Below are 27,742 nucleotides of genomic sequence, written 5' to 3' on the forward strand. Positions count from 1 at the left end.
AGGACAGATTTAGGGACGTGCTTGAGCACAGGGAGCCTTTATAATGTCATGGTTAAGGGTGTGGCTTCGGAGACAGACAGAGCTGAGATCTCAGCCTAACTCTACCACTTACTAACTGCGCACATTTGGGGGATCTATGTGTGCCAAGCCCAGATTCCGTCACTTATAAAGTGCGGACAACCCCAGCATCTGCCTTGAGAGCTGTTGTGAGAATTAAATAAGACAAACCCAGGGGCTGTTACATTGTAAGCACAGGTATTCACTAGTATATCACAGGCAGGTCACTAGTGTTCCTGGCTTTGCTCAAAGGACCTGACCTGTGGTGGAGAGGAAGGGAATGGCTCTATTGAGAGGATGTTGGGATGACAGCCAACACTCCAATCTGTGACAAGGCCAGACCTAAGGAGTTGGCAATCCAGGAAAGGCACAGAAACACAGAAGGAAGGCACACTTGAGGCTAGAAGAGCACGAGATCACAAGCAAGGGAAGGAACTCAAAATAGACAGTTCTTATGTTTTTTTGTAATTTCCATTTCCTAAGTTTTGTCCCTCCTTAGTATTTAGGAAAATATCTTTGAAAATGACAGTCATGTGTTCAGAAGTTCCCTCCTAACTGGAGTTTATGGGGAAAGCTAGCTTGGCAGAGTCAGCAAGAATCCTAGCAAGGGAACCCCAAGGGAAAAGTAAACCTAGAGGGAAGAGCATGGGCTTGTTCCACCCACGCCCACCCCAAACCCTAACACTCTTCTCCCACTGCTGACATTTGGGAGGGACTATTTTTTTATTTTGATAAAAAAGACAGTTCCTTCACAGTCCCAAATTGGATGGAAGCCCTCACACCCACACATAAATATATGCACACCAAAGTGAGAACAAACACAGTTGCCAGGCAAACATTCATGTGTATAGGTAAACACAAACACTTAATGAGAAGCACACCTGCGTTCAAATGCAATTTGAATAAAATCCAAAAATTCTGCATTGGCATTTTTGGGATTTCATTTTTGGGATCCATTTAAAAACAATGATTGGTTTCAATATCTTATTGCGTCAGAATACTAGGTGATGATGTAGCTGGGGTGTGTGTGTGTGTGTGTGTGTGTGTGTGTGTGTGTGTGTGTGTGTGTTACCAATGCCAATTGAAGCAGCTATATGAAAGTCCCCGGGAGGTGAACCCTTTCCAATTCAGGTTAATCACGGATATTTGGGGGTATTATTTTGCCGTGTCATATTAGGACTAGAGCCGCCATGAGAAACAACAGATGTTTTTATTGTTTAACTCAAACAACAGTTTATATATTTTGGATACTTTTCTTCAAATACAAAGGCATACAACTGTTTTAGCACAGCCTTCGTATGTACTCTGAAATTCTTTAACAACTTCAGCATAAATATGGTTTCCATAAAAAAAATCAATACTGAACCAGGTCAATGTTAAAAACTTCACATTTGGAGTTACATAGCTAATGCCAGATTGACCTTCTTAGTACTTATTCATTGATTGGAGGAGGAAGGAAAACAAATATTTAAGTATTTCTCTGCCTTTTGTTTTTCAATTTGTAACTTATTTTAATGTTATAGAAAGAGTCCTGGACTGCAAATCAGAAATCCTGGATTCTAGTCTTACCTTTGCCGCATTAGCCAGCTGTGTGATCTTAGACACGTCACTTTACCCTCTGGGCCTCAGTTTCCTCACCAGTAAAACGAGAGAGCTGAGCTAGAATGATGACCAAGTTCCCTTCTTAACACTGGAGATGAGGTGAGCACAAATATGCACATGTCCTACCCCATGTAGGGGTGTGTGTGTGTGTGTGTGTGTGTGTGTGTCCCCACAAAGTTACGCATGTTCTCTAATGCAGGCAAAGAAACAGAAATATAAATTTTCATACATAGATACCCAGAAGCAAATAGATTCACACAATATGACTCACACAAAACAAATAGTTTTTGTTTCAAATGCATGCACATGTATCTAAAATAGTTCCACCTCCTTGAGACAGGATGAATCATTGCAATTCATAGATTATTATGCCTATCTAAAAAGGTAGTACATAATATCATTAACTTACCCAAGTGCTGCTTAAACCAAAATTCTATATGCTTAACTTGGAGGATGTTTTGGCACGTTTCCACGCTTATCCTCTGAGTTTTTCAATTGTAACATCATGGTTCTAAGCTCACCAGAACAAAGGCCCATAGCCCTGAGGCTCCTCCCCCACAGATGGGGTCTCTAGGGTCCTACTGCCCTTGTTTAGGCTACTGTCCTGGCAGGGTTGGTCAGGAATTGCTGAAGGCCCCAGGGAGGCGGGAGTCCCTTCAATAACCATGGCCTCTCTCCCACTGTTCTCTGTCAGCTCACAGCTCTGAAATTGGCTGAGAAGACAATCCAGAGAGATGCCATGAATTCTGAATTCTGTGGAGCTGGAGTTCACTGTCACAATTCTCTCCAGGGGTGGGGGCAGGTGGGGGAAATCCAAACTAAGAGAGAAAGAAAAAAGAAAATTCTCTGAGTGGAAACTAACTTTGCTGGCTTCCCAAGTTATCCTGCAGTTCTTCTGATCCATGAGACACTCACAAATGTTTTCATCAAACTGTAGTTAAGTATCTACCTGGAAAGCTTCCATTCTGTTTTTCACTCCTTTCTCAGATGCCCAGTGCCCCTTCTCCACCTGTGTGAGCCTTCCCATGCAGCAGGGCTGGTCAGGCACCACAGCTTTCCCAGGCCAACCCTGACCAGCCCTCCTCTGGGCTCGGCCTGCCCCAGACATCAACGTGGCCTGCTGCTCTGTCACTTTGTTTTGCACTGTGGCTATTTATGCACATGTCTGACTCCTCTTCTGGACACTAGGTTCCTAACCCCTTTTATTTGTGTCTGCGGCACCTAGCCTGGTCGTCCTTGCACTAGGACCACTCAGTAAATGCTGATTTAATGACTGGATGAGCTCATTCTTACAGGGTTGCAAACACCTGATTCCGACTTCATGGGTCAGGCCTTCCAGAGGTATGCCTTTAACTGGAATCAAAGCCGTACGCTTTGCAGTTCTTATATTAGAGTGTGTGGCCTGGCATGGTGAGCACTTGGCAGGGCGTTGGAACCTGCAGGAGTGCTGACTAAAGCCGAAGTCCTGGCAGTCACTTGCTCAGCTGGCACCGTCATTGCCTTCATCACTGTCATCGTCACACCGGGCTTTGGGGATGCAAAAGCTTCACATTTTCTTTCATTTCTGATCCTCATCAAAAAGAGACAGGTTGGGCCAGAATTGTTCTGTTATACAGGTGAAGAAACTAAAGGTCAGAGAGGTATGTGATGTACCCAGAGACAAATCTACGTGAAGCTAATATATTTCAACCTTCGGGCAGCTGGGAGCCCCAGTAATGTGTCCACCTGGTCAGGTATTACTGATAATTTGGTATAATGCTAAGATTTAACTGTAACAAATTATGACTGCTTCTCTTTTGCACTTCCAGGGGTCTGCTGTGCATTTGGGCATCTGACTCAAGATTCCCCAAAGTGAGTGATGGCTCCATTTGACCTGGGATAGAGGAGATGGACATACGCAGTTCCCAGGTACTACTATGTACAGTGTAGGGAGTGAATACTACCACCCACTGGGCCAACTCACTTGGCTTTGTGACACAACGTTACAGGGCCAGGAGTTTTATCACAATATAATCACGGTCTGACGTGCCTGTACCAGAGGTGTGTGTAGTGGAGGAAAACCCAGCTTCAAAATGTGTGGAGCCAGAAGCTAGTCTGTGCAGAATTGAGAGCAGAAGTAATGTAAAAAGAAAACAAATACGTAGAGGTATGTCAACAGTTAACACAAATACTATATTATTTGCCCTAATTTTGTGATATTTGTCAGTTTTTTTCAAGATTTGGAATTTGTTGCAATTTCTTGTTCTCATTCTAAATAAATCATCACACTTGTACCTGATTGTGTGTTAATAATTTTGTACTGTTTTCCTTAAAGAGTTCTCTTCAAATGGTCTAAACTTCAGGTCCTACAAAAGCTGAGTCTGTCCCAGGAATTTGCCTCAAGTCACACATGGTAGCTGAGCTGGGCTCAGGTTATCTGGACTCGGTCCCAGGCCTCAGAGATGTAAGTCAATGTGTAACGTACTCATTTGCACAGTGTGTTGCACACAGAAGGCACTTAAGAATGCTACCACTCCCTGAAGAGAACCTTGCGCTGTGAAGGGGAAGTCAAGCCTTGGTCTGTGGCCTTGAAAGTGGGTGATGCAAGTCCTCTTCCTAGGAAATCTCGCCATCTCATCAAGGACCTGAGCTGTCAGTCCACAGACCGGAGGATGTCAGGAATAGAAGACAGCTCAGTGCTGCCCTAATCCCTTCTACACACTTTCTATGGGACAACTTCCCTCCTGTCACGGCGATGGGGGCCACCAGCATGGAGGACTGAAACGCCCCTCAAAGCCCAGGAGTCGTGGAAGACACGAGTCAGCCCCTCTAGCCACTCTGAGCAGGGAAAGTCCACCTCCTAGAGGTCAAAGGCATAGAGCAATGGTGGGTAGCGGTGGGTGAAATGCTGTTTGGGATAGCGAAGGTAAATATGAAAGTGTGGGGACAGTGAGGCATTTCAGCTCAACTTGGTCAGGCGGCCGCGACGCCCTAGAGCTTGCCTCACCTGGCCCATCTTGCACCCACGGGCTCTGGCTGCACCACCAGACAGGTGCTAACACAATCTCTGGTTAAACGCTTCCAATGACAAAGGGCTTCCTACCCACTCAGAAGTTCATACTAATTTTATTGTCTGTGATCATGCACACACTCTTCGTAATTGAACCCCATCTGCCTTAGCCCTCTGCACTTCACAGGATGTGCCCAGTCTCTGCCAGATGACAGGTTTTCCAATATTTGTGAACAGCCACAACAGGTCCCCAAGTCTTCCGTTTGCCAGGTTAAATATCCCAGTTCTGTCAACATCTTGTTTTCTGTCAGAATTTCCAGACTCTTCACTCTGCTGGTTTCCCTTTTCACACACACTCAACTTTAACAACATCTCTCTTAGAGACAGAATGGACCTCCAGATGAGGTCTGAGCAGCCCCAAGGACAGGAACCATCACTCCCTGGATAGGTATCTGATCTCTTACTGTTGCCCAAGACTTGATTGGCCTGGGGGTGCTGACATGTCAATAAAGCTGGGCCTCCTTCCCATGACTGACTGCTGAGCTGGCCTCCTCAGCCCTGCGAACCTGAGGTGGGTTACCGGGGAAGGGAGCATGATTAGACACATTGTTTGTTGAAGACTGGGAGATAAACTACTGCCTGGGTCAAATGGTGCCAGTCCCACATTCCGAGGAAGACTGGATGACCTCTGAAGTCCTAGCTCAGCCCCAATGAAGGCGGCAGACCTCAGCTGAGAATGCAGGAATGAGGAGCAAGAGGTCCCAATTTCAGGCCACAATGGCACTGAAAGCTTAGTATCTTTTCCAAACTTGACCTTATTTTAAACAAAGTTAGCTGAAAAGGCAAAAAAGTCTAACACTACATTTCCCAAGTGTTTTATAAGAAGGAAATAGGAGCTAGACAAAAAGTAATTTATGGTCAAATAGGTTTGGAAAACACTGGAATCACCAAAGGCATGTAGGTTTCTTTCCCTGCGGGACTTCCCAGAGCTCGTAGAATACGAATGGGCGCCACGAACCTCCAAGCGGTGCTATGATGTGAGACATTTGGGGATCCACGTCCTACTTCTCCAGGTCTAAAACTCCATCCTTGCACAAGCCACACTGAACTCAGAGACACACGTGTTGTCAGTTTTTTGCATTCTTTCAGCAGTTTTGTGCCCCACTCCTGCGCAAGGAGCAAGCAGCTTTCCCAGAAACTCTACCACAGAGTCCCTGCCCTGGGGGTCTTTCACTCAGTGGGGAAAGAGATGTACGGAAAGCAACAGAACCAAGAGAACGAGGTCCCCATGCTGAGCCAAAAGGTCAGAGCAGGAAGGGACACGGAGAGCACCTGCTGCAAGCACTTCTTGTCACAGAGGAGGAAATGGTGTGTGGGCCAAGGACACCCCAGGCCACAGGGTCAGCGGCAGGCCTGAGATCAAGGGCTCCTGTCTCCCAGGCCTATGTTCCATCTTCTGAGGCATTCATGGCCCAGCTTGTGTTGTCCTCTGTCGCTGGCTTACTGGCTGGGTGTGCCCTGCTCACCATTCTACCCTCAGCAGCCAGGATGGTGCCAGGCTCAGGGCAAGCCCTCATGAAGTACCTGTCAAATGAAGCTACACTGGCGAGTGGAGTTAGATGACTTAAGATCTCACCGAGGGCTCAGATTCCCTAAGTCTGTGAAGAGAGCTGCTTAAGCTCAGAGAAAAGGTGTAGTCGGAGAAAAGCAAGGCAGGATGTGAGTGGGCTTACTGAGAGGCACACTCTGCAGAGGCAGAGCAGACAGGCAAAGGATGTAGCTGGCGTAGGGAGAAGGGCCTCCCTGCAGGGTTTCTAAAACGCCTGGCTCTACGATGTGCATCTGCCCAGAGGTGTCCACATGCCCAGTGGTGTCCACATGCCCAGCACGAGGCAGCTCAGGGCTGTGTCTTCTAAAACTCAGCTATTAGAATCAGCGGAACTGAACTGCTCAATTGTCTATCTGAATCAGCCAAAGTAGCTTCTTTTCTTTTTTTTTTCCAAATTATAACCAGGCCATGAACTCCTAATAATAGAGATTATAGCTGAGTACTTCTTATGGGTCTAGCACTGTGCTAAGTACTTTAGATGCAGAATCTCAGTGACACCTCAAAACAACCCTGTAAGACCAGTATACTTATGGCCACTTTACAGATAGTGAAACTGAGGCATAGAGAAATTAAATAGCTTGTCCAAGTCACACAGCTAGTAAGCATCAGATGGTCAAGCTTCGAGCTGGGCAGCCTGACTTCAGAGTCTTCGTTCTTTTTATAGTCATTGGTGGGGGTGGTAGTGTTTCTGCTGTCGAAGTTTTAGAAATTTTTTAATATGGAAAATTTCAAACATACCAAAAGTAGAGAGAATAGTATAAAGAATTGCCGTGCACTCCTCTTCTAGCTACAACAATTGTTGATTCATGTCCAATCTTGTTTCATCTCTATTCCCATACTTCCCTCACTTCCCATTACCAATGATTTTTTTGAAGCAAATCTCATGCATTATATAATTTTATCTGTAGATCTTTTAGCGTGCAGCTCTAAAAGATAAGGCTGAATCCTCATTCTCAATCACTACACTTTATGCCACCCTGACTGAGAAGTAGCTTAGGCCAGGTATACCCACCCTACGCACACTGGGCTTCAGGCTAGCCAGCACCTGAAACAGCTGAGCCTGTGCCATGGGGCAGACCCAATCAGCTTACTTCCCAAAGCCCTCTCCTCACAGCCTGGGCAGAAAGCCTCTGAGCCCCCTCAGTGTGTCGAGCTGCAGCTGAAGCCTACCATCAGTCTAGCTCGCTGGAGACGGTGAACAACTGGATGTGGTGGTCTTCTGCCTGGTAAGGTTGTTGCCACAAAGACAACAAGTCTTTCTCGGTCAGCATGGACCTAAACCCCAGAAACTGGCCATGTTCCTGACCCCAGTTTCTATTTCAGGATGATTTTAGGGTGCTTTCTTCTGCCTCGGAAGTAACAAAACTCCTCACCCCACCCAGCCTAAGAGCAAGAAGTATGGAGGAGATAGAGTCAAAGCATCTGTTGGCAGAGATTCACTGTGCCTCTCATGAACTGGAAGGATCCCCTCTCACTTTATTCATCTGTAAAATGGGAGCATAACACCTACCTCGCAGTGTGGCTATGAAGACCCAAGGAGATGGCCAAGTTTTCTCTAGGTTGTTTGGCCGGAGGACGCAGTACCTGCCATGGCCAGCAGGTGTTGCCCAAAGACTAGCACTGGAAACTTTGGAGGTAAGGGTGGAGACAAGGATTACCTTCCATATTGGATCCAATTGGACTTGGGGAAAGTGGCGGAAAGTTCATCCTCTGGGATTTCTCCATAGAAAAGTCAGCCTGGGTCTGGCTGTACCCAGAGTTAAAAAGTGGAGCTGTGCGGCTTTCAAAGCATGCTCACATGATGACCCCACAGTGAGACAGGCATCAATATCCCTATGTGAAGAAATTGAGGTTTCAAGAAACAAGTCACTTGCTAAAGGAGCCACTAAATGACAGACCACCTCAAGTTTTCTGCTTCCATATTCTGGGTGCTTTGCTGAGGCATAGCTTCAGGGGCGAAATCTTTGATAGGTGACCTAAGACCAGTTGTCCTTGCCCCTCTGGAAAAGTGTAAAAAGTACTGGTGCTCCCAAAGCCCCTGGCATGTGATATGCTGTCCTCTGAGAGCATCTCCCCATTCTGGGACTCAGATTCCACTGTTCAGCGAGGGGCTGAACTCGATCAACACACACACACACACACACACACACACACACACACACACGGATAGGGAGACAGGGAAAGACAGAGAGAAAGGGAGATTCCAGGCTAGTCTGTATTCCAATCTATATTCCAACCTGCTCTGTAGATTCCAGTATACTCTGTATACTACATTTCCCAGGTAATTTGGATGTAAGCAGTTTAGCATGGGTCTTGGGACTGGCATTTGGGAAACACTGGACTAGAAGATCTATGGGTTTATGTTCTGTAGTTCCACACACAACTTCCATTTAAGCTTCTCAAAACATCTAATACGGTGCCTGGCACATACTTGATATTCAATAGCTATTTTGCTGAATGAATGACTGAAAAAAGCATGCCATCACCCAACCCTGTGAAAACCTTGGTTGACATAACGTTATCCCTCAATTAAAACCCACTTTGCATTTTTGTAGCACTTTATTACATACCTCGTTTGCACACAGGATCTCATTCAATCTTTTTAATCCCCATTTTAGATGAGGAGACACCTTGCTAGAAGCTGCCGTCGCCTGGCCCGGAATGCGTCACTCATTCATTCCTCTGGGTTTGGAGACACTAAGGGACCTGCCGAGGCCAGGGCTGCCCAGCTAGTCAGCGGCAGAGCCAAGCTTCAAGTGCAAGTCTGTTCTGCCTCCCTCCCAGCACCTCCTCCACTACACTATTCCTGCTCCATATCATTTTCACTGCATGGTTTGAGAAGAGGAAAAATACCAGATCTAGAAGACAGTGAGTCTTCCCAAACTGCCAGGGATTCCCTCCAATTTTGGGAGTGGTGACAGAAGGAGTTTGTCCAGAGACCTCAGAATGAGGAATGTCCTGCCTTGTTGGATGAATGGGCTCAGTGTGGATGGAACTCCAAGGTAGGTGGATGGAACCCACTCACGTGGCTCAGAACATCAGTATCTATAGTCCCTGGAGCCAGCGGTTTGGGAAGCACAGGAACCAACCTCCCTCTAGCTCTGTCTGGTCCCTGGGATGTGGCTCTGGCTCGTTGGAGGGATATCCCGCTGCCTTCCCACTGGAGATAGTTTCCACATGCCGTGCCACACCTCCTTTTCCATGCAACTGTACAGGGAATCTGCTTATCTGCCTCCACCTAGTGCCACAGGATAGGGTGGGATTGGGGGTGCTGCTGGCTGCTGTGTTGCACAGCACAGCTCAGATTCTCCACCATAGCGGCCCCACCTTTCACCCCAAGCCATGATCACTCCTTGCCCCAGCGACACCCATGTCAGCCTCTAAAGACTGTCAGAAGGGAGGAACTGCTGTCCTCTGATCCAGGCCCGCATTCTCAGCTGCAGGAGGGGCCCAACATCCAGGGAAGGGCCCACCACCAGGTGGCAGGGTGGAGCCAGACCGTTACCTAGGTCTCCAGATTCCAGTTGCCACCCTGTCGCACCCTCTGCCCAGTCCTCCCCGACTCCTAGTCTGCTTGGCTCCTCCCCACTTCCAACATTCCCAGCAACACACACACACACACACACACACACACACACACACAACACGCACAAAGGGGGACTATCTAATCAAGACACTTTTCCCACATAGTGTTCCTGGTCCCAGCACCATATCCATAGACTATCTTCAGCTGCTCTCAAGGGAACTAGGGAGCCCACAGCCAAGCTGGCAGAGGGCCCAGGAGGTGGGACCTTTCTGAGGATGGGCCAGGCCAAGTACACCTTGTGGTTCAAATGCTGCTAAGGCATGTGCTGGGGCTGGGTCCTGTGGCTGCACCAGCCTCTCCCTGGGACCTGGCCAGTCTGAGGGTGGACTCAGGGGCCCTCTGCCTCTTAGCCCTCCCTGAAAATTGTTCTGAGAACAACACATTAGACATAACTTTCGCAAACATTAAAGCATTAAGGGAAAGGGCTTGGGTGCCTGGAGGAGTCCAGGGAAAGAGCAACATCAAGTATCAGCACTGAAAGAGTCTGAGAGACTGTATTTGGAATAGCCACTGATCACGAGAGCTAGTCCAGAGCAAGGGACCTCTAAGAGTTAGAAACTGTTTTTCTATTTGGGAAAACTGAGGCTCACAGGGACCTGCCCACAGCCTCGTAGTTTATAATCGGCCAAGCCGGGGCTCAAATCCAGGCCGGCTGGCTCCATGCCTATGTTCTTAACTGTGAATCCAAGGAAGAAATTCCAGCTGCCACTAGACTGGCCCCCAGGGCTCCACCCCAAGTGAGCACACACCTACCATCCCAGCTACCTTGCCCCTTAGGGAGCAGGAGGCAGTGTGGGTCCAGCTGTAGGTCGTCACTCACTCATTCCTCTGGTCAGCCAGTCACGTGCGCATGCAACATTTATTGAGCAGGTACTACATGCCAGGAATGGGCTCAGACTGGGGGTCGGGAGGAAATCGTCAGACACAACTCCTGCCTTCAGGTAGCTGGCAGGCAGTGGGGCAGACAGACAGGAAGGAATTGTCAGAATCAGAGAGATGTGGGTCGGGAAGGGTGATGAAAGGTCTGGGAGTAGCTGAGTCCCAGCTGGGCCCATCCCACTCATGCTCTGGGCTGACACCTAAGGGCTGAGGCCACTCCGTGATGATGTTATTAACTGTGCGAGGAGCTTATGGTCCATGGACACGAGACTTGAAATGTTATTTACCTCAGAGCAAAGGACACTCGGTGCCCGCCCATGCAGGCTGGGTTTGGCAAGACTCTGTTACTGATTGATAGGCCTTTCAGGAAACAAAGACGGAGAGAATTCAACATGCTCCTGGCACTGGGCCAAGCCAGCCTCATCTCCATTGTTTTGTCAAGTGTGTCTTTTTGTCTGCCTTCATCACTTGCTTAGTGCCTGTTTTAGCTAGGAGGAAGCAAGTGTGTATTTGTGTGTGTGGTGAAGGCTGGGGGGTGGGGGTGGGGGAGGAGTATGCACCCAGCTTTCTCTGATAGGAGGGAACAAAGGGATCAGCTACAACTCCCCACTTACGCCTTCCCTGAGCGCCTTGACTTTGAAGCCCATGCCTGAAATTGTTGTTTTGTGTCTGCTTTTCCCAAAGCCAAGTCCAGAGACAGACTATGGGCTTCTCAAGGTCACACAGCAGGCTGAGACCAGTTTTCCACCTTCTCCCACGGGTTGTGCTGAGCTGCAGATGACATTCTGGGATCACTAACTGCTGCCCCAGCTTGGAATTTCCCCCTCTACTGTTCTTGCTCACCTGGGGAATTCCTCTTGGTGACAACAATGAAGCCCTTCGGGGAAGTAACAGTGTGAGTTTCTTGAAAAGGGAACCAAGTTTAGAGCTCTAGAGCCAAACAGGAGCCGGGAGTGGTGGAGGGCCTTCAGGGCTGGGTGGCAAGACTGGGTGGGAGGTCACCTGGGTCGGAGCACACAGCCCACCAGGCCAGAAATAAGCTGCCAAATCGGAGCTTGGGGAGCTGCCACCTGGTGCAGCTTGTTCCAGTGCCTTCCAGGAATGAGGCCCACAGGCTCCTGGGGGAAACCCCTCACCCTGGTCTCCTTTGGTCACCTCATTAACTTCTCCAGTGCCGGTGAGCTGAAGCCCTAGGCACCAAGTTTCCCAATTATAAATAGGATTTCTTCCCAAGCCCTCAGTCATTCAACTGCAAACAACACAAAGTGTCCCCAAGTCTGGGAGGTTTCTTCTGCCACCAGAGCCTAGGAGGGAGCACCGAGGCTCAGCGAGGGTTTCTTCCAACGCTGGGTCACTCTGCGCCCCCTAGCTCTCCCGCTCCAGCCCTGGCTCAGCACTGCTTTCCCGAGCCCTTCATAGAAGCTGCCGTGACGCTGACCTCCAGGTCTAAGCCTGATCCATCTTTCCAGCCAGGTACCCACCACAACAACAGGACAGGGCTTGGGTGGCCCTGGGATTTGCCTCTGATCTCCCCTGGCCTGGCGTTTGTCAGGTGGACGATGAAGAATGGGCGCCTGGCACGTGTCAGGCCACCGCTGCCCAGAGGCCTTGCTGAATTGCAGTTCAGAGCTCAGCTGCCTGGGGCTGCAGATCGACATGGAGGGGATTAATCTCTCTTGTAGCAGCCACCTGCCCAGCGAGAGAGGAGGGGCTGGAAGAGGGCCTGGGGGGAGACTCGACATCCCCTCTGCCCTGGCCCCCTCTTCAATATAGCCCTCCCACTGCCACCCCCGGTCTTCCCAGGGAACCCACTCCCTTTGACAGTGGGTTTTTCGGGGTGCCTCTTCCTTGCTCACCGGGGAGAGTTTGGGATTGCTGGAGGGTCTCTCCTAAAGTTCCAAAGTTTAGAAAAATCAGAGGCCCGTGCCAGGGACACCCTCTCTCTGGAAAGGAAATCAGGCCTGTAGGAGTAGGGACCATCCATTCCAGGCCTCTAGTTCCTCTGATGGGGACACCAAGTACAGGGAAGAAAGGGTCCTGCCCCAGGCTACCCAGCCAGGGAGTGCCAGTCAGAACCCCAGTGGGGCCTCCTGCACCCCACCCCCGCGTGGATGAGCTTCCCCCCCTCCCGCCCCGCATGTATGAGGCTTTCTCTGCCCTCACTGCCCCGCATGTACGACCTTCCCATCCACAGAGGGACACAGAGGCTGAGTGAGTTGGACAGTGAACAGGGGAGAGCCTCGCTGATGGGCTGACCGGCTACCACGTTTCCCTGAACATAAGACCTAGCAGCCAATCAGCTCTAATGCATCTTTTGGAGCAAAAATGAATATAAGATCCAGTCTTATTTTACTATAAGACTGGATATACTATAATGTAATGTAATGTAATATAATATAATATAATATAATATAATATAATATAATATATAACATAACATAATATAATATATACCGGGTCTTATATAAATTTTTACTCCAAAAGACGCATTAGAGCTGCTCGTCTGGCTAGGTCTTATTTTCGGAGAAACGGGGTAATACTCCTGCCCACCCTGTATCTTGTACTCTACTCCTCCTGTTCATGGCTGTGAGAAAAGACCAGGGCACAGCAGGCTCAGAGGAAGACCCCATGGCCCCAGCATCCAAGGCCAATCTGTGCCTTTGGTGTCCAGAAAACACTCTCTAGAGGGAGAGGGAGCTCGTGTACTAACGCTGCTGGGGCAAAGTAGAGCTGTCTGCCTCTTTCCCCAGACTGTGAAGCTGGTCTTCCTGGGGCCCTCTGAGTCTCCACCCCACATCTGTTCCCCCTAACTGCCACTCTCCTCACCCCCCAGCACTGGGCATGCCCACCTACTACGAGGCCAGTGACTTTCAACTCTGGCTCCACATTAAATTCACCCGGAGAGGTTTAAAACACAACAATTCCCCCTCAATTAAAATAAACTGCTGCTAGCGTTGAGAAGAAACATTCAGTCAACCAACCTCTTTCCCTTGCTACCACACAAACGTCCCTGCCTAACGTCTCCGGCCCTCTCAGGGTCTTGTTCATGATGTCGATTAATTCAAACTACAGGGGTAGAGGCTTCATTGTTCCCCAAGCACTGGGGAAGGTATGCAGATCACATATGGCCTCTACCTTCCTGCAGGAGTGAGGGCTCAATACCACACAGCCAAGAATTCCCCCCGAGTAGGGCAGTGGTAAACCTGAGGTGTATGCAAGCTGAAAGAGAAGAGCTCAGCACTTTCCCAGGAAACCAGGGCACCTGGAAGACCATCCAAGAGGCTCCTTCTCACTGCAAAGGGAACCCAGCCCTTGGCAAGACTGCGTGGAAAACAAGAAACACAAATTTAAAAAGGATTCATAGTAAGACACACACACCCTCTGGTGATAATAATGGGAATTACATGCCCTCATATTAAGACTATTTTTGTTGCTGTTATGTGATTAAGAGTAACTCAATCACTTCTCAGGCTTGGTTGTTCTTTGTGACTCAATTTGTGTATGACTTGTGGAAAATCCCAAAGTGAAATGAAAGTTCAGTAGCTCCCAGTCCATGTGACCTGCATGGAAAGGGAAGGAGAAGTGATCAGAGGGCAGAGAAGTCACAGACCTCAGAACACCACCAGGGTCCATGGTTCTCAGCACTGGCTACTCTCCAGAGTCACCTGGGAGCTAGGGAAGCTTCAGCTTGCATGGGCGCATCTCAAAATTGATAATTGATAGATCTAGAGGGGGCTGGGTATCTGGTGGTTTGAACAGCACCCCCGTTTCTCCAGATAGATGACCTGGGACCCGATGGAGCCTCACGTTCCTTGGAATTGAGGGCTTGCGGCGGAGGCAGAGAGGGGAAATGGTTCACCCTGGACCATTTCCCCTCAAGAGCAGCTAGAATTCCCCGTCTGAGGTGGCAGGCTCAGGGCCTGTATGTAGAACATTTTAGAAGTTGATTCCTCTCCACTGCTCTTACTTTTCCCCAGGTGGGCCACAGGCCTGGAGTACCCCCTCTTCTAGTTTCCATTGACTGCTATATCCGAAAAGCTTCAGGAGCGCCCACAAGCACCCACTGGCTGGACCTGCCCCCTTCCTGTACATGTCTCACCGCTGTGGACAGCCCAGCTGTGTGCCCCATCTCGTGTGCGGAAATACTGAATTCTATTTAGGGGTTTGGCCTGTCACATTCTTTTCTTCATCAATGAGCCCACATTCAGAGCACATTCTGAAAAATCAGGACTGTCTATTTTGTCCTCTAAGGACTTTCTGTGCTCACGTCTGTGATTCTGTCAGGGTTGGTGGTCTTCAGGGCCTGGGTGAAGTGGATTCAGACAAAAAGTTCAATTCTCAAGCAGAATGGTGGCTTACTCTGCCTCTGTCCCCCAAACGCACCCTGGTCATTTTAAACTCCACTAACTTGCTGCTGTCTCGGGTTAGCTCCCCTACCACTTCTCCACCCCCCACTCTACCCCCCCACTTCAGAGGCCTGCACACCCAGATAAGGAAACCAGACACTAGATGGTGCCATGATCACACCATCCCATCCTGCCTCCTGGAAGGGAGGGGGAGGGCAGAAACTAGTGGACGGGAGCATGCTCTGCTCCAAGGGGGCCACAGGCATTAGGAGTCAAGCACTGACGGGAGAGCCAGGCTGATACCATCTTGAGCTGAAGTTCCCTGGGTGGGAGCCTGCCAGAATGGACAGGAGACTGGGAGGAATGGTAATAAGAGCCCACCTTCACCCCCTGGCCCCTGGCCCTGGGATGAACCAAGACAGTGCCCCAATACATGGATGAGAATAGGTCTAACTGAGGACCCCTAGCCCCAAGAGTAGAAAGAGGATGGCCTGAGCTTAGCACCAGGGTCAAGGAGGTGGGTAGGGAGAGAGCATATGCTGAAGCCTGCACCCTGGCCGCCCATCCAGGCACACTGGCGCTCTTGGGGAGATGGCAGAGCACATAATATGACCACCAACTGCTACACCTTTGGCCTAGCTACACCAACTTCCAGGAGGGTAACTCCAACAGCAGCACTCGAGGTCTGCACAGATGCCCGAGCAGCACCCAACAGACCCAATAGCTTTGAACCTGTGACCTTCGGACTCCCAGCTTTCTCTCTGCCTGGTGTTTAGAAGACAGGCTGAGTCCTCTGCTCAGGAGCTCCTGGCAATTCGAGAGGGGGGGAGGGGGAACAAGAGAGGCCTACAGATGATGATACTAAACTTGCTTTAATAGTCATGGGCACCTGGGCAATTCGTGGAAAAACAGGAGACCAGGCTGTATTGTACTCCTACCTGGAGGAGTGGGTGATTTAGTCATAGGAGAAAGGGAAGGAGGGAGGGAGGCCATGGAAGGAGCCATCTCTCAGGCCAGCTTTCTTATCAAAGAGGTGGTATGGGGTCAAAGGAGGTGATGCCCACCCAGGGGTCACATGAAGCCTGGTGCTTCCTTCAGCCCGAGGGCCTGGCAGTGCTGGGGACAAAGGTCTGCAGTTCAGGGAAGGCTCCTCAGCCGGCCCAGTGCAGTAGTGAGCACAGCTGACTCTGAAAAGACAAAGGCAGGATTTGGGTTGTGATGGGGGTACAGGTGGGGATTTTCATTTCATTCCTTATTCATCTTACCTTTCTCTGGGACATCTCTATAGCCTCCCTTTGGCCACACATACCACACCAGACACTTGGCCATCATTTAAAAACACAGGATGGGTGACAGAATGTCTGAATGATAAACGGAAGACCCTAAAGTTCTTCCGGGCGCAGTCTCAAGTTCTTCCTTATTTCTCCACAGCCATTTCTGGCTGCACCCCTCCCAAACGTACCTGTCATTATAGCTCATCTTGACTGACTGACCTGAGATGGGAAAGGAAAAAAGACAGATAAGAGGACAATAGGGGAGGTGGTCAGTCTAGGGTCCCTGAGGTTGGGGACCGCTTCTCACAGGCCTCAGAGACCAAAATCCTCAGCTTGCCCCTCCTTTCCCCTGCCCCACCCACCTCAGTCAGTTACACTAGAAAGGTACTCACCGATGCTTCTTCTTGCCCCCACAGCGAAGTTTTTTGCCTTGAAGAGAGAAAGGAGATTAGTTTTCATTGACCTCTCACTTCTAAGGAGAACTTCTCTGCCCTGGAGAACTCAGCTCTGTAGTCTCCTCCCTACCTCCTGCCAGCACCACACGGAGATCCTGGAGTGTGGAGGCCGCAATTGACTGTGTCTCTCTGTATATAGGGCTGGGCCATACGCATTTAAGAGCCCAAGTCAGTCAGCTGGTCAATAAGCATTGACTGCAAGGTGGAACCTCAAAGGACTGTGATCCTCACCACTGAGAGTGGCAGCCACGCCTGGGCACCCTGCACAGTGCTGGGCACGTAGTAGCTGCTCAATAAGCTCTTGAAGAAGGAAGGCAATAAGTCCAGAGCCCAGATCCCTGCTCAGGCCCGTCTGCCTCCACGCCTATGTGCTCAACTGCTACACAGCACCTCCCTGAAGGAGCTTCCAGGAGAACTGGGGGGACCAAACATGTCTGCAGATTTAAACATGTAAGCATTTATTAAGCTCCTGCTGTGTACCTGCTGGGGCTGGGGGATATATAAGGACCCTTCAATCCCCGCAGAACACACCATGTCTACACTGGATCCTTCTAAGTGTTTTCTTGGCTGCCATGTGTTGGGATGCTAGCCCTAACCAATGAGTCAAATGGGATCATCCCTATTTAACAGATGAGCAAACTGAGGCCCAGGGAGTTGGCGGTCCACACTAAACTAACAGCAGGGCCTAAGACCTCTGGTTCCCAGCTACACTTGCTTTGCAGCAGCAGGTGGGGAATAGAGTGCAGGGTGAACACCCCTGGGTTCTGCTGAACAGACTCTGCTTCTGATTGGCTGTGGAAATTTGAGCAAGCTGCTGTACCTCTCAGAGTGGGTCTGATTTTTCGTCTGGAAAATGGTGACAGTTACGGCCATCCCTGAGTGTTGCTGAGAGGATTAAATGGGCTGAACTTTAGCTCAAGCCAAGAAAGTACCCAGATCTGAGGGAGCGGGGTGTCCAGTAGAGGTTAGTTCCCTCCCCTTATTTGACCCCCATTTATACTGGAGCTTCCCAGGGTCAAAGGGAGCCAGCCCCCACATCTTGGCAGCTCCTCTCGGGTCTACTGGAGGGCACATGTGAGAAACAGGGAACCTCCTCTGTGTGGTCCAAGGACCAAGTAGGGAAATACCCCAAGCTGCCTCTATCCATCAGGGTATCCCTCAGTTCCCATATCCAGCATGGGGGAGGAGAAGGGAGCAGAGCGACTCACTCCTCACTTACAGGATCTGGAAAAGGGGTGAGAGGGCACCTGGGAAGCCTAGAGGCCTTGGGAAGAGATGTGCACCCATCCAGCACCCCTCTTCCAACATGAGGCTTGCCCCACTTACTGAGGATGATAATGAGCCCCACGACGAAGGCCAAGCCAGCGAAGATCAGACCCCCATTGCGGACAGTCTCATAGTCTGAGAAAGGAGAGGGCCAGGAGGTGGGATGGGTCATCCAGGCACCCCTCCCCACAGCCCACACTGGCAGCAGCCCCATGAAAACTGAGGACGAGGGGGGCACATGATGCAGGGCTGGGAGAGGCTAGGAACCAATTGGGGGCACAGGGAGACAGGCTCAGGAAAGGTGGGAGGAGGGGCCCACCAGGCTTACCATAATAGAATGGGTCCACATCCCCCTTGGGGTTACCACCTGAGGAGAGAGCCAAAGTTGGGGTGAGGGGCAAGTCACAAACAGTAGGGTGTTCTAGCCACAGAAACAGTAGAACTCTGTCCTTCTTATCCCAGCACCTCCAGGGTCCAAGTGGGCAAAAAGAGGCTGTTAAAGAGAGACCCCTGGAAGAGGAGGTGGGTGGGTCTGCAAAAGCCACTTCCATTGGGGGTATCGGCCCTATGCTGCTTCAAACACAGTCAACTTGAGACCAAATACTAAGCATCCGAAGCAGAAAGCCTGTGGGCCTCTGGCAGCTCTGGGAGGGGTTGGTTCTTTCCTCCCCTCGCATTATACAAAATTAAGAAAAAGGTTGAAAAAGACATCTCCCATTAGACTCACCAGCAGCCTCTCCCCGTATAACTAATCAACTGCAAGGGGCTTAGCAAATATTTATGAGATGAATGAATGGATGGATGAACAGAAGAAGGAGGAAACTGAGGCCCAGTTTGGAGACTTGTCCAAAGTCCCAAGGAAAGTTGGAGGCAGAACTGGGTCTTGAACCAGTTTTCTAGATTCTTCTCTCTTACGTTGCTATCCTCTGGGGGAAGCAGATTTATATAAGAAACGTTAATGTATCATACTTACAACATGCCAAGCTAAGGCTAACAAAGCATTCACTTATTCAACTCTCATAGCAACCTTATGAGGCATTAATATTATTTCAGTATAATCCATGAGAAAATGGAGGCACAGAGCGGGTAAGTAACTCACCCACAGTTACACAACTAGTAAAGGGTAGAGCTGGGATATGAAACCAGGCAATGGGTTGCTAAGAATCTAGATACTTAATCCCTTTGCTATGCTGCCTCTCACGGTCACAAGGAAGGAGACTTCCAAGGTCAGGTCATCTGGTGCAGTCCCCTGCCTCCTGTGGCTTTTCTCACCTGATGTGGAGCTGCTCAGCAGCTGGCAGATGTCACAGCTCTGCCCTCCAGCCCTGTAAACTGAGCACACTTGCCCTTGGGCAGCTGGAGGATAGTCTGGCCAGAGCTTTTCTGCCTCGGCTGAAGGTGGCCCCTCTTTCCTGCCCTGTTTGAAACCCTTCTTGGCACTAGGGAAGCAGTGCCCAAGGTCAAAGGAATGTGCAAGTTGGCACCTCCCAGGCTGTGCTGAACTGTGCTCTGGGCAATGGGAGACCACAAGGCCTGGTGAGCCCAGCTGTCCCAGCGGCAAGCTCCCTAGGCCAGGAGCAAACAGGCTAGGAGGGGCCAGCGCCTGGGCCTGAAGGGCCAGAGGCCAAGGGGAGGCTATGGGGGCCCAGGGGTCTGTCCCCACACGGAAGACCTTCAAGGTTGTCTCACCAGATCAGTTCAAGTCTTGGTCAAGGTCATATGGGGAGTTAGTATCAGAGCCATGACTAGCCCCCCAGCTCCCTCACGACACCAGGAAACCGTCTTCTCCTTGACCACCTCTTCTTAGGCCATTTGATGAGCCTGTCCTCACCCAAAGCTCTCATCTTTTCTAAATCTGGCTCTAAAGCCCACGCAGTTAATAGAGTCCCCTATTGGCCTCCAGGCCTGAATCACCCCCCATCGCAGATATCCTTCTGGGAGTATGCGATTTGTTTGGGGGCTGTCACCCCAAGCCAGCCTGAGAAGGCCGACCAGTGTGACCTGCTCCTTCCCCAGCCTGATCCTGCCCTCCTTCTACTGTGAGCTTAGATAATCCAGACAGATACACTGGATCAGGACAGGCTCTTGCCCGCAAGTCAAGGTGGACGCTCACCCTCAATCGCAAACGGGCTCCTACATGGTGCCCGAGGTCCTGCTATTCAAGGAGTATTTCTTCAGAATCAAGGCAGGATCCTCTTGCAAAAGCAAATTTTCTAAGGCAGCTGGCACAGAGCGAGGGAAGGGTGCTGAGCACTCTGGAAGGCAGGGCTACCAGGAGACAGAAGAATGGGGTCCAGCTCCCCGCTCCAACGTGGTCCAAGCACAGGCCGCCCCCTGTAGCAGGCACATTCACACACACTCACCATCATCCGTCGACCACCCTGCCATCGCGCTAACAGACTGGGCTCGTCTCCACTGCCTTTCTCCTGCTGCCCCTGCTTCAGGGAGAGTGCCTGGCCGTGGGGTGGCCGGGGATGAGGTGGGGGCATTAAACATTAACAGTGTCAGGTAATATTTACCCTGGTCACAAGAAAAAGCCTGGTGTGGACGAAGGGGCTCCCGCTGAGGTGTGAGGAGGTGCACAGGCAGACAGGGGCAGGCAGGAGCTGGCTGAATTCCAAACCCTCCCAAAGGAAATTTCCAAAGAGGAGGGCCAGTGACAGTCCACAAGCCGTGGTGTTCTTCTACCAGCTGGAGAAGCCACGGCTGGGGCTGTGGCAATGGGAAGCGGGAGTTTCAAACTATATTCAGTGTATACTATATGTCAGGGTCTCACAGAGGCCCAAACCCCAGCAGCTGTCCACCTCACCAATCACAGAGATTACTCTTTCAGCTGGTGTTTCTTACCTGGTACTCAAGGCTTCCCTGGGCTGGTCCCGAGCTGCCTGGCCCCTCCCACCTCACAGCCCACCCTGAGCCCCCCACGAATAGTCACACCGCCTGGCCTCTGCTGCCCCGGCACGCCCTTTCCTCTGTTATCCTCTTCATCCATCGAGATGCGTGGAGCAGCTCACACCTCAGTCAGAAAGGCTCCAGTCATCCCTAACTAATCTCTTTTTCCATGCCGCTTCTGGCACTTTCCACCTATTCTACAAACATGAAGGGCTTGCTTCAGTTAGCATGGTGCTCTCGTTTGCATGCCAGTTTCCCATGTTGCCTTGGAGGCTTTTCGAGAAGGGGCTGAGCTTTACCACAGGGAGAATGCCCTGCATTACGATTTACAAAGCACTCTCCTGACTGTTACTTCCTTGCACTTGGTCTTATTTTCCTCATTTTACAGATGAGGCACCCATGGCACAGAGAGGGCAGGGCTCTGGTACAAAGTCACACAGCCAGACAGATGCAAAATGGACGGACAGCCAGGCTTCAGCTATAGGAGCCAGGTGCTGTCCCACACCTCTGAAGCTACCTCCCCACTCCTCTGTGGCCTCCTTTGCCGCAGGGGTCGCGGCGCTGGGTACGCTGTGGGTGCTCAGATTCCTAGCTGAGTTCTAGTCAATCGAATTGGCCTCCAAATGAAGCTGGTGCTCAATAGTAGACAGTTGTCAGTGTAGACCAGGGGTGAGTTAGTCATTCCAAAGGGAATGAATCCACCTATTAACCCTCCTTAAGCAGTGGCAGGAGTCAAGGTTTGAGTTCACTTCCTGGCTCCTCCACTTGCTAAGTAAATGGCTTCTGTCAAGTGACTTAAGCTGTCTGTGTCTCAGTCTCCTCATCTGTAAAGTGGGACTGTTCCTCACCTCACAGGGTGGTTGTGAGGAGAAAATGAGATAATGCACATACAGAGCATGGCACGGGGCTTGGTACACAATAAATGTCATTACTGTTACTATGATATTTGTGTTGACTGGAGAACTAGTAGGCATTATTAACCTTTTGTTGAACATTAGCTGTTGGACACAGAAAAGCCCTCTAATGAAAGTGAGCCTAGGGGCAAGATGGAAAGAGGATGTACAGCCCTGAAAACTAGGAGCTGTGACACCCATTCAGCTCTCTTCTGATTTCAGAGTCAAGTGATGAATATTCATGAAAATATTACAACAGAGCTAATGAGGAGTAGGAGATGACCACATGTCACACTCTGCATGTACTGTCCCACTGAACTCAGGTTTGCACCATTCTACAGGTAAAGAAACTGAGGCTGATCCTTTGCTCCCCCAAACGAGCCCTGGAAGTGGCCCGGGCAGTGCCATGATCCCCACTGAGCACACCAGGAAGGCTGAAGGCAGGAAGGTTGAGGGACTTGTGTGAAACACTCAGTTAGTGACAGAACTAGGGCCAGAAACCCAGGCCCCCAAGGCTGTGCTCTGGAAGCTGCGGCCTCTCTTTACACAAGGCACTGGTGCTCCTTATTATACCAGGTCTGACAATTACATTCGGGAACTTGTTGCAACAATGTTGCTAACTTTTTTATTTTATATCAGAGGGATTATTCATCATGAATTTGTACCAACTGGACAGTTAACCAAGTTGATTATTTGGAAGTGCTGAAAAGGCTGCGTGAAAAAGTTAGACGACCTGAACTTTTCACCAACAATTCATGGCTCCTGCATCACAACAATGCACCAGCTCACACAGCACTGTCTGTGAGGGAGTTTTTAGCCAGGAAACAAATAACTGTATTGGAACACCCTCCCTACTCACCTGACCTGGCCCCCAATGACTTCTTTCTTTACCCGAAGATAAAGGAAATATTGAAAGGAAGACATTTTGACGACATTCAGGACACCAAGGGTAACACGATGACAGCGCTGATGGCCATTCCAGAAAAAGAGTTCCAACATTGCTTTGGAGGGTGGACTAGGCACTGGTGTTGGTGCATAGCTTCCCAAGGGGAGGACTTGGAAGGTGACCGTAGTGATAGTCAGCAATATCACTGAGTTCGGGAACTTAATTATCTGATATCGTATATCCTTTTGGCTTCTCAGCGTATTTTGTCTATCTTTGTAAGCTACCATGGAGTCTTTCTGGAATAATAATAAAATAGGTGGAAAGATAGATAGATAGATAGATAGATAGATAGATGGATAGGTATAGATATAGATAGACAAAAACAGGAATAGGGAAAGCAAGTTGATAGCTGCATTTTTTAATTCTACGTGCAAGGCACTGTTCTAAGCACTTTACAAAAATTAGCTCATTTAATCATCACAACTTTTTGAGGTAATGAAGGCATTACTATCATCCCCATGCTATAGGTGAAGCAACTGAGGCACAGAGAATTTAAATAACTTGCCAGAAGTCAGGCAGCTAGGCAGTAGAGAAACCAAGATTTGAACCCAGCAATCTGGCTTCGGAGTTCCTGCAGACAGACAGACAGACAGACAGACAGACAGAAAAGGAGTCTGTTGGACAGGTTGTCTTGCCAGCTCGAGCAGCTCAGACATGCTCAGAGCATGGATCACATCATGCCCAGGATTCCGTACTGAGCTGTCCTTGTTTAGAAATCCTGCTGTTTCTTGTTTCTGCTGTTCCTGCATTTCTGGGCCTTGGTGGGTGCACTTGAAAGTGACGGGGTGGATACCCGTGTCAGAGCCTGAGAAGGTGGGAGGGATGGCGCTCAGGGGACTCACCCAGGTACCACCTGTCCATGGCGTTGCTGGCTGTGTCCTCGGTGGAAGAGAGTTGTGAAGTGCCAGTTGCCAAGGGCCCGGATGGAAAGAGTGGCACTCCCTCGCTTCACACACTTCAGCCAAGTCCACGGGGCAGGAAAGAACAAAGGCAGGGAGGAGGGGTTGGCGAGCGAGCCTTCACCTTGTGCCTGCCTGCCTGGGCAGGCCGAAGGCAGGGTTTCATGTGGAGGGTGGCACCTGAGGAAGGGGGAAGCTGTGAGCCACTGCAAAGCAAACAGCAGCCCCCACCCTGGTCCCTGTACCCCCAGGGCAGAGGTATCATATCCAGCACCCTCCAGGCAGCCCAGGATGCCTGCAAAGGTGACCAGGACCCAGGAGGACACTGGCTGAGGCCGGAGCCAATAGAATCATAGCCCCTGCTCTCTGCCCAGCCCTGGTCTGATGACAGCTGAGGAAGACACTCAGGGGCATTTGTGGGTCCCCCTGAGCCTTTCCTGAACCTCATTTCTCCAGCCCAGTTGGGCCTTCACCCTAATATATCCTATCCCAGGCCCTGTTCTGTAGCTAGGAGTCCCCTGAGACCAGACAGAATAGCAGCAGCCCTTTGGAATCTGCCCTAGGTTAGGGGCAGGGGAGGTGAGTTTCAGGGCATGGCCCTGGGGCCTGAGGCACAAACTGCAGCCTCCTGTGTCATCCCCTAGTAGGGCAAAGACGGGGAGTGGCCGAGGGCTGGTGTGGGGCTGCTCCCGTGGTAGCCCGCCCTTGCTCCTCCTGGGAACCCTCACTTAGCCCCCAGTGACTTGCACAGTTATGAGGTCAGAGCTGCAGCCCAGCAGAACCACTAATGAGACCTCTGAGGACTACGGGTTGGTTCCAGGTCTCAGGGCAGGTGTGCAGGGCCTGACTCCCAGCTGGAGGCAGGAGCAAGAGCGGGAACACAGGGCAGCCCCTACATCGGCTTAGCCTTGTCCCTGTTCCCTGGCTACTGAGGCCTCTGAGAGCTCAGAGCAAAGCCGTCACACGCATTTCTGTATGGCTCACTTGGGACCACAGGACTTCCCTCAGGTTCCTTGTGGGCCTCCCTGCTTGGCCACCCCAGCACAGATTCTGAAAAACTGTGTTCTGGCCCCAGCCTCGGAACACAGTGACAACTCAGCTCTCTGTCCCTCCTCAGCTACACTTCCTGCCCTGAAGGGGTGACTAATGGTGCCCACAGAGAGCAGCCTCAGATAAACTCCCTCCAGACACAGGCCTAGAGGGGCTTTATCTGGTCGGGCTGAGATCAGTCCTGGGGGCCCAGGTCAGGCTGCCCTGACTCCAAGATTCTTGCTGTTTTCCCCACCACCCTGCAAGACAGGGACAAACCCTCCAGGGGCCAAGCTAATCACGCAACCAAGCCTTGTGACATGTTCCCAAGTAGCAACTTGCACACTCAGGTGGCACAAAGCTGCCGAGTGGAAATTCCCCAAGCCGGGCACTTTGAGAGGTTTAAAAATTTCAGGCTTAGATGGGACTTTAAAGGTTACTTGGTCCAAACACATCAGTGGTCTAAAAAAGTGGATATCTCAGCCAGAACCCTCCTCTGCCCAACCACACACACACATACCTACTCTACATTCCCTGCCAGACCTTAATGCTGTGCACGAAGGTGGTTCAATCCTAAATGGAGACCTAGACTGACTAACTGGAAAGAGCCTCCAAAGTCATCCCACCCAACCCACTCACTTTACCCTGGGTTCAGTTTCCTATTCAAACTCTCCAAGGGCTCAGAGTATAAGCCAAAGTCCCCAATGACCTCTATGACCTTGTCTCCAACTTCCCTGCCCCTTCTATGCACTTCAGCCATGCTGGTCTCCTTGATAAGTCCTCTAACCCCCCAGGCACGCTCTGCTTCAGAACTTTGGCGCTAGCTGTTCCCTCTTTCTGAACACTCTTCCTTCAGAGAGCATCCTGCCTAATCTTGCTTAGGTCTTTCTTCACAGACTGACTCAGAAGACCCTCCTGGCATCCCAGTCTGTGATTTTCACACCCACTTTATGCAACGTTTCAAATCCCTTCTTAGCTTTTTTTCTCTTTTTTTTCTTTTTTTGGGGGGAGGGTAGCACTTATTATAGCTGATAAGTTATATGTTTTCCTTATCTTGTTTCTTGTCTCTCTTTTGACTAAAATTTAAGCTCCAGGAGATCAAGGATTTTTGTTTGTTGTGTTTATTACTAGACTTCCAGTGCCTACAATAAAGCCAGGCACTTGGTGGACCCCCAATTTTGTTAAATAAATGAATAAGTCCCCGAGGTAAAATAATTTCACCAATGGCACAGACTCAGAACTTGCCTAATGCAACCTCTTCCCATGAAGTCATCTGCACTATCACAAGTAGTAAGACCTAGATTCCCCCCCAGAGAGACAGCAGGTGGTCAGTAGCTGCTGACCGCTCCCCCAGAGTCCTTTTTGGGGGAATTCCCCATTCTTTCCCCTCTCATCACACTCCCCACCCCCACCCTAAGGCTTCACCAGGAGCTCTGTGGCAAATTTCATTAAAGGGTTCATTTGTCCTTTCTAGAGAAGTCCAAGCATTAAGAGCCCAGGAGGTCTCACCGCTTTCACTTCACTCACACCCACGTCCTTCCTCACACTTCTTGCTTGTTCCCACACCCTAGCTGACTGAAGTAATCAAGTCTTGGCTGACACTGAGGATAAGGAACCTCTCTCAGAGACACCCCACTCTCCTCCAGGGAGGCCCTGATTCCTTGGACCTGTGACCCCTGATCCCCCAGAGAGAAGCCCAGGAGAGCCTCCCCTCCCGTGAGTTTCTGCAGGGGCCAGACACACTCACACTTAAATCCTTTTGCATCCTGACTCGTCATTACGGACTGTATGATCCTTGGAAGGTCTCCCTCTGGGTCTCCTCCCATCCATAAAATGGGATGATAGCACATACCTTGCAGAGTTGTAGGAATTGAGACGATGTAGGTAAAATGCATGGCCGAAGAAGGTCCTAATGACTGTCAACGTCATTATCCTCACCCCAAGCTGGCCTTCCAGGAGACAAGGACACTCACTATAACCCCTTCCCTAGGCTGTCCTCTGCCAGGTGATCTCTAAGCAAACTCCCAGAGCACCTTCCCCTCCCTGACCCTCAGCACGATCTCTACTGTCTACCACCCACCTGGCGTCCCCAGTCTTCCTTTCTTCCCTGGACACCCATGGAGCACGGTTGTTCCCTGCTGGTGTCTGGCCCCACTTGTTCTTCCAGGCTTTCCCAGGATACAGGGCAAAATGGGATAAGAATGCTACTCTGCCATCCCAGAAAAGCTATAGGGCAAGCAGAAGTCCCCCCAGCCACCTCCCTTTGTTCGATATTTCCTGGCTGGGGCCAAAGAGGGCCTTCTAACCACACTCCCCGACTCCCGGATCCCTCTTTCAGCACTGTCATGACCCATGGGACAGTGTCCTCAGTTGCCATGCCTCAGTCTCCCCTCTCTCTCCCAGGCAGGCCTCCATCTGTCTCCTGACTCTTCCGTCTCAGGGCAGCAGTCTGGGTGGTCATTGTTGGGTTGGTGGGGTAGGGAGGTTACTTGCCGGAACATCAGCTGAGCGCTGTCTGCCTGGTTCTCAAAAACCAGCAACAAGGCGAAAGCCCTCACCACCAGCCTCCCCAAGATGGGAATTTCCAGGTCCGCCAGCCCTCGTGTGCAGAGCCCATGGCCTTGTTCTCGAAGTCCCCAGTCAATCTTCCTGCTATTGGCTCACAGCCGGAAAGAAGCCAGAAACCCCTCGAAAGTCCTGATTCCTTGGGTTGGTCTTCAGTTGCAGGGCATGCATGACCACTCGGCAGGGAAGGTGGCGGCTCCCAGGCCCCATCTGTGCTGCCCAGAGATCTTGAGCCACAGTGAGTGCTGGCTCCTGCCTCGTGCTATGGCCACAGGTGCCAGGGTCACTGGGGTCTTATAAGGCGGACGTGGGAGGAGGTGGGCCCTGGAGGGTCCATTCCTTAAGTGTTGGCTTCAAGATGGCCGAGCCAAGGGCACACAGGTCCTGGGAGCTGCCAAAGGGCAATGTACTCTGAGAGTCAAGGTCACTGAGGCCTTTCTGCTCCCTGAGCAGGC

At 50.6% G+C, this 27,742-nt stretch overlaps 1 protein-coding gene across 19 annotated transcripts; it reads right to left on the minus strand.

Moving 5' to 3' along the window:
- Positions 1-764: 764 nt before the first annotated feature.
- Positions 765-27,742, minus strand: LOC308503291 (sodium/potassium-transporting ATPase subunit gamma-like). Of its 19 annotated transcripts, none has more exons than XR_013994177.1 (9): positions 27,216-27,557; positions 23,637-23,873; positions 18,392-18,430; positions 18,124-18,198; positions 16,735-16,771; positions 16,531-16,561; positions 16,133-16,255; positions 13,926-14,043; positions 10,685-12,366 (listed from the first exon to the last, which is right to left on the minus strand). XR_013994177.1 is itself a non-coding variant. In XM_081062537.1 (7 exons), exons 2-6 carry the CDS (start codon positions 23,653-23,655, stop codon positions 16,537-16,539), a joined length of 195 nt encoding a protein of 64 aa, XP_080918663.1. In that variant the 5' UTR covers positions 23,656-23,873; positions 27,216-27,557; the 3' UTR covers positions 765-2,477; positions 16,531-16,536. The 19 variants fall into 19 exon arrangements, 10 of the variants coding, with proteins under 10 accessions (XP_080918663.1, XP_080918664.1, XP_080918668.1 ...); XR_013994178.1 differs by having other exon boundaries at positions 10,685-12,411; XR_013994174.1 differs by lacking the exons at positions 10,685-12,366; positions 13,926-14,043; positions 16,133-16,255 and adding exons at positions 1,247-2,477; positions 2,953-3,264.

Source organism: Rhinolophus hipposideros, assembly GCF_964194185.1.
Source record: "Rhinolophus hipposideros genome assembly, chromosome: 10".
NCBI classification, from domain to species: domain Eukaryota; kingdom Metazoa; phylum Chordata; class Mammalia; order Chiroptera; family Rhinolophidae; genus Rhinolophus; species Rhinolophus hipposideros.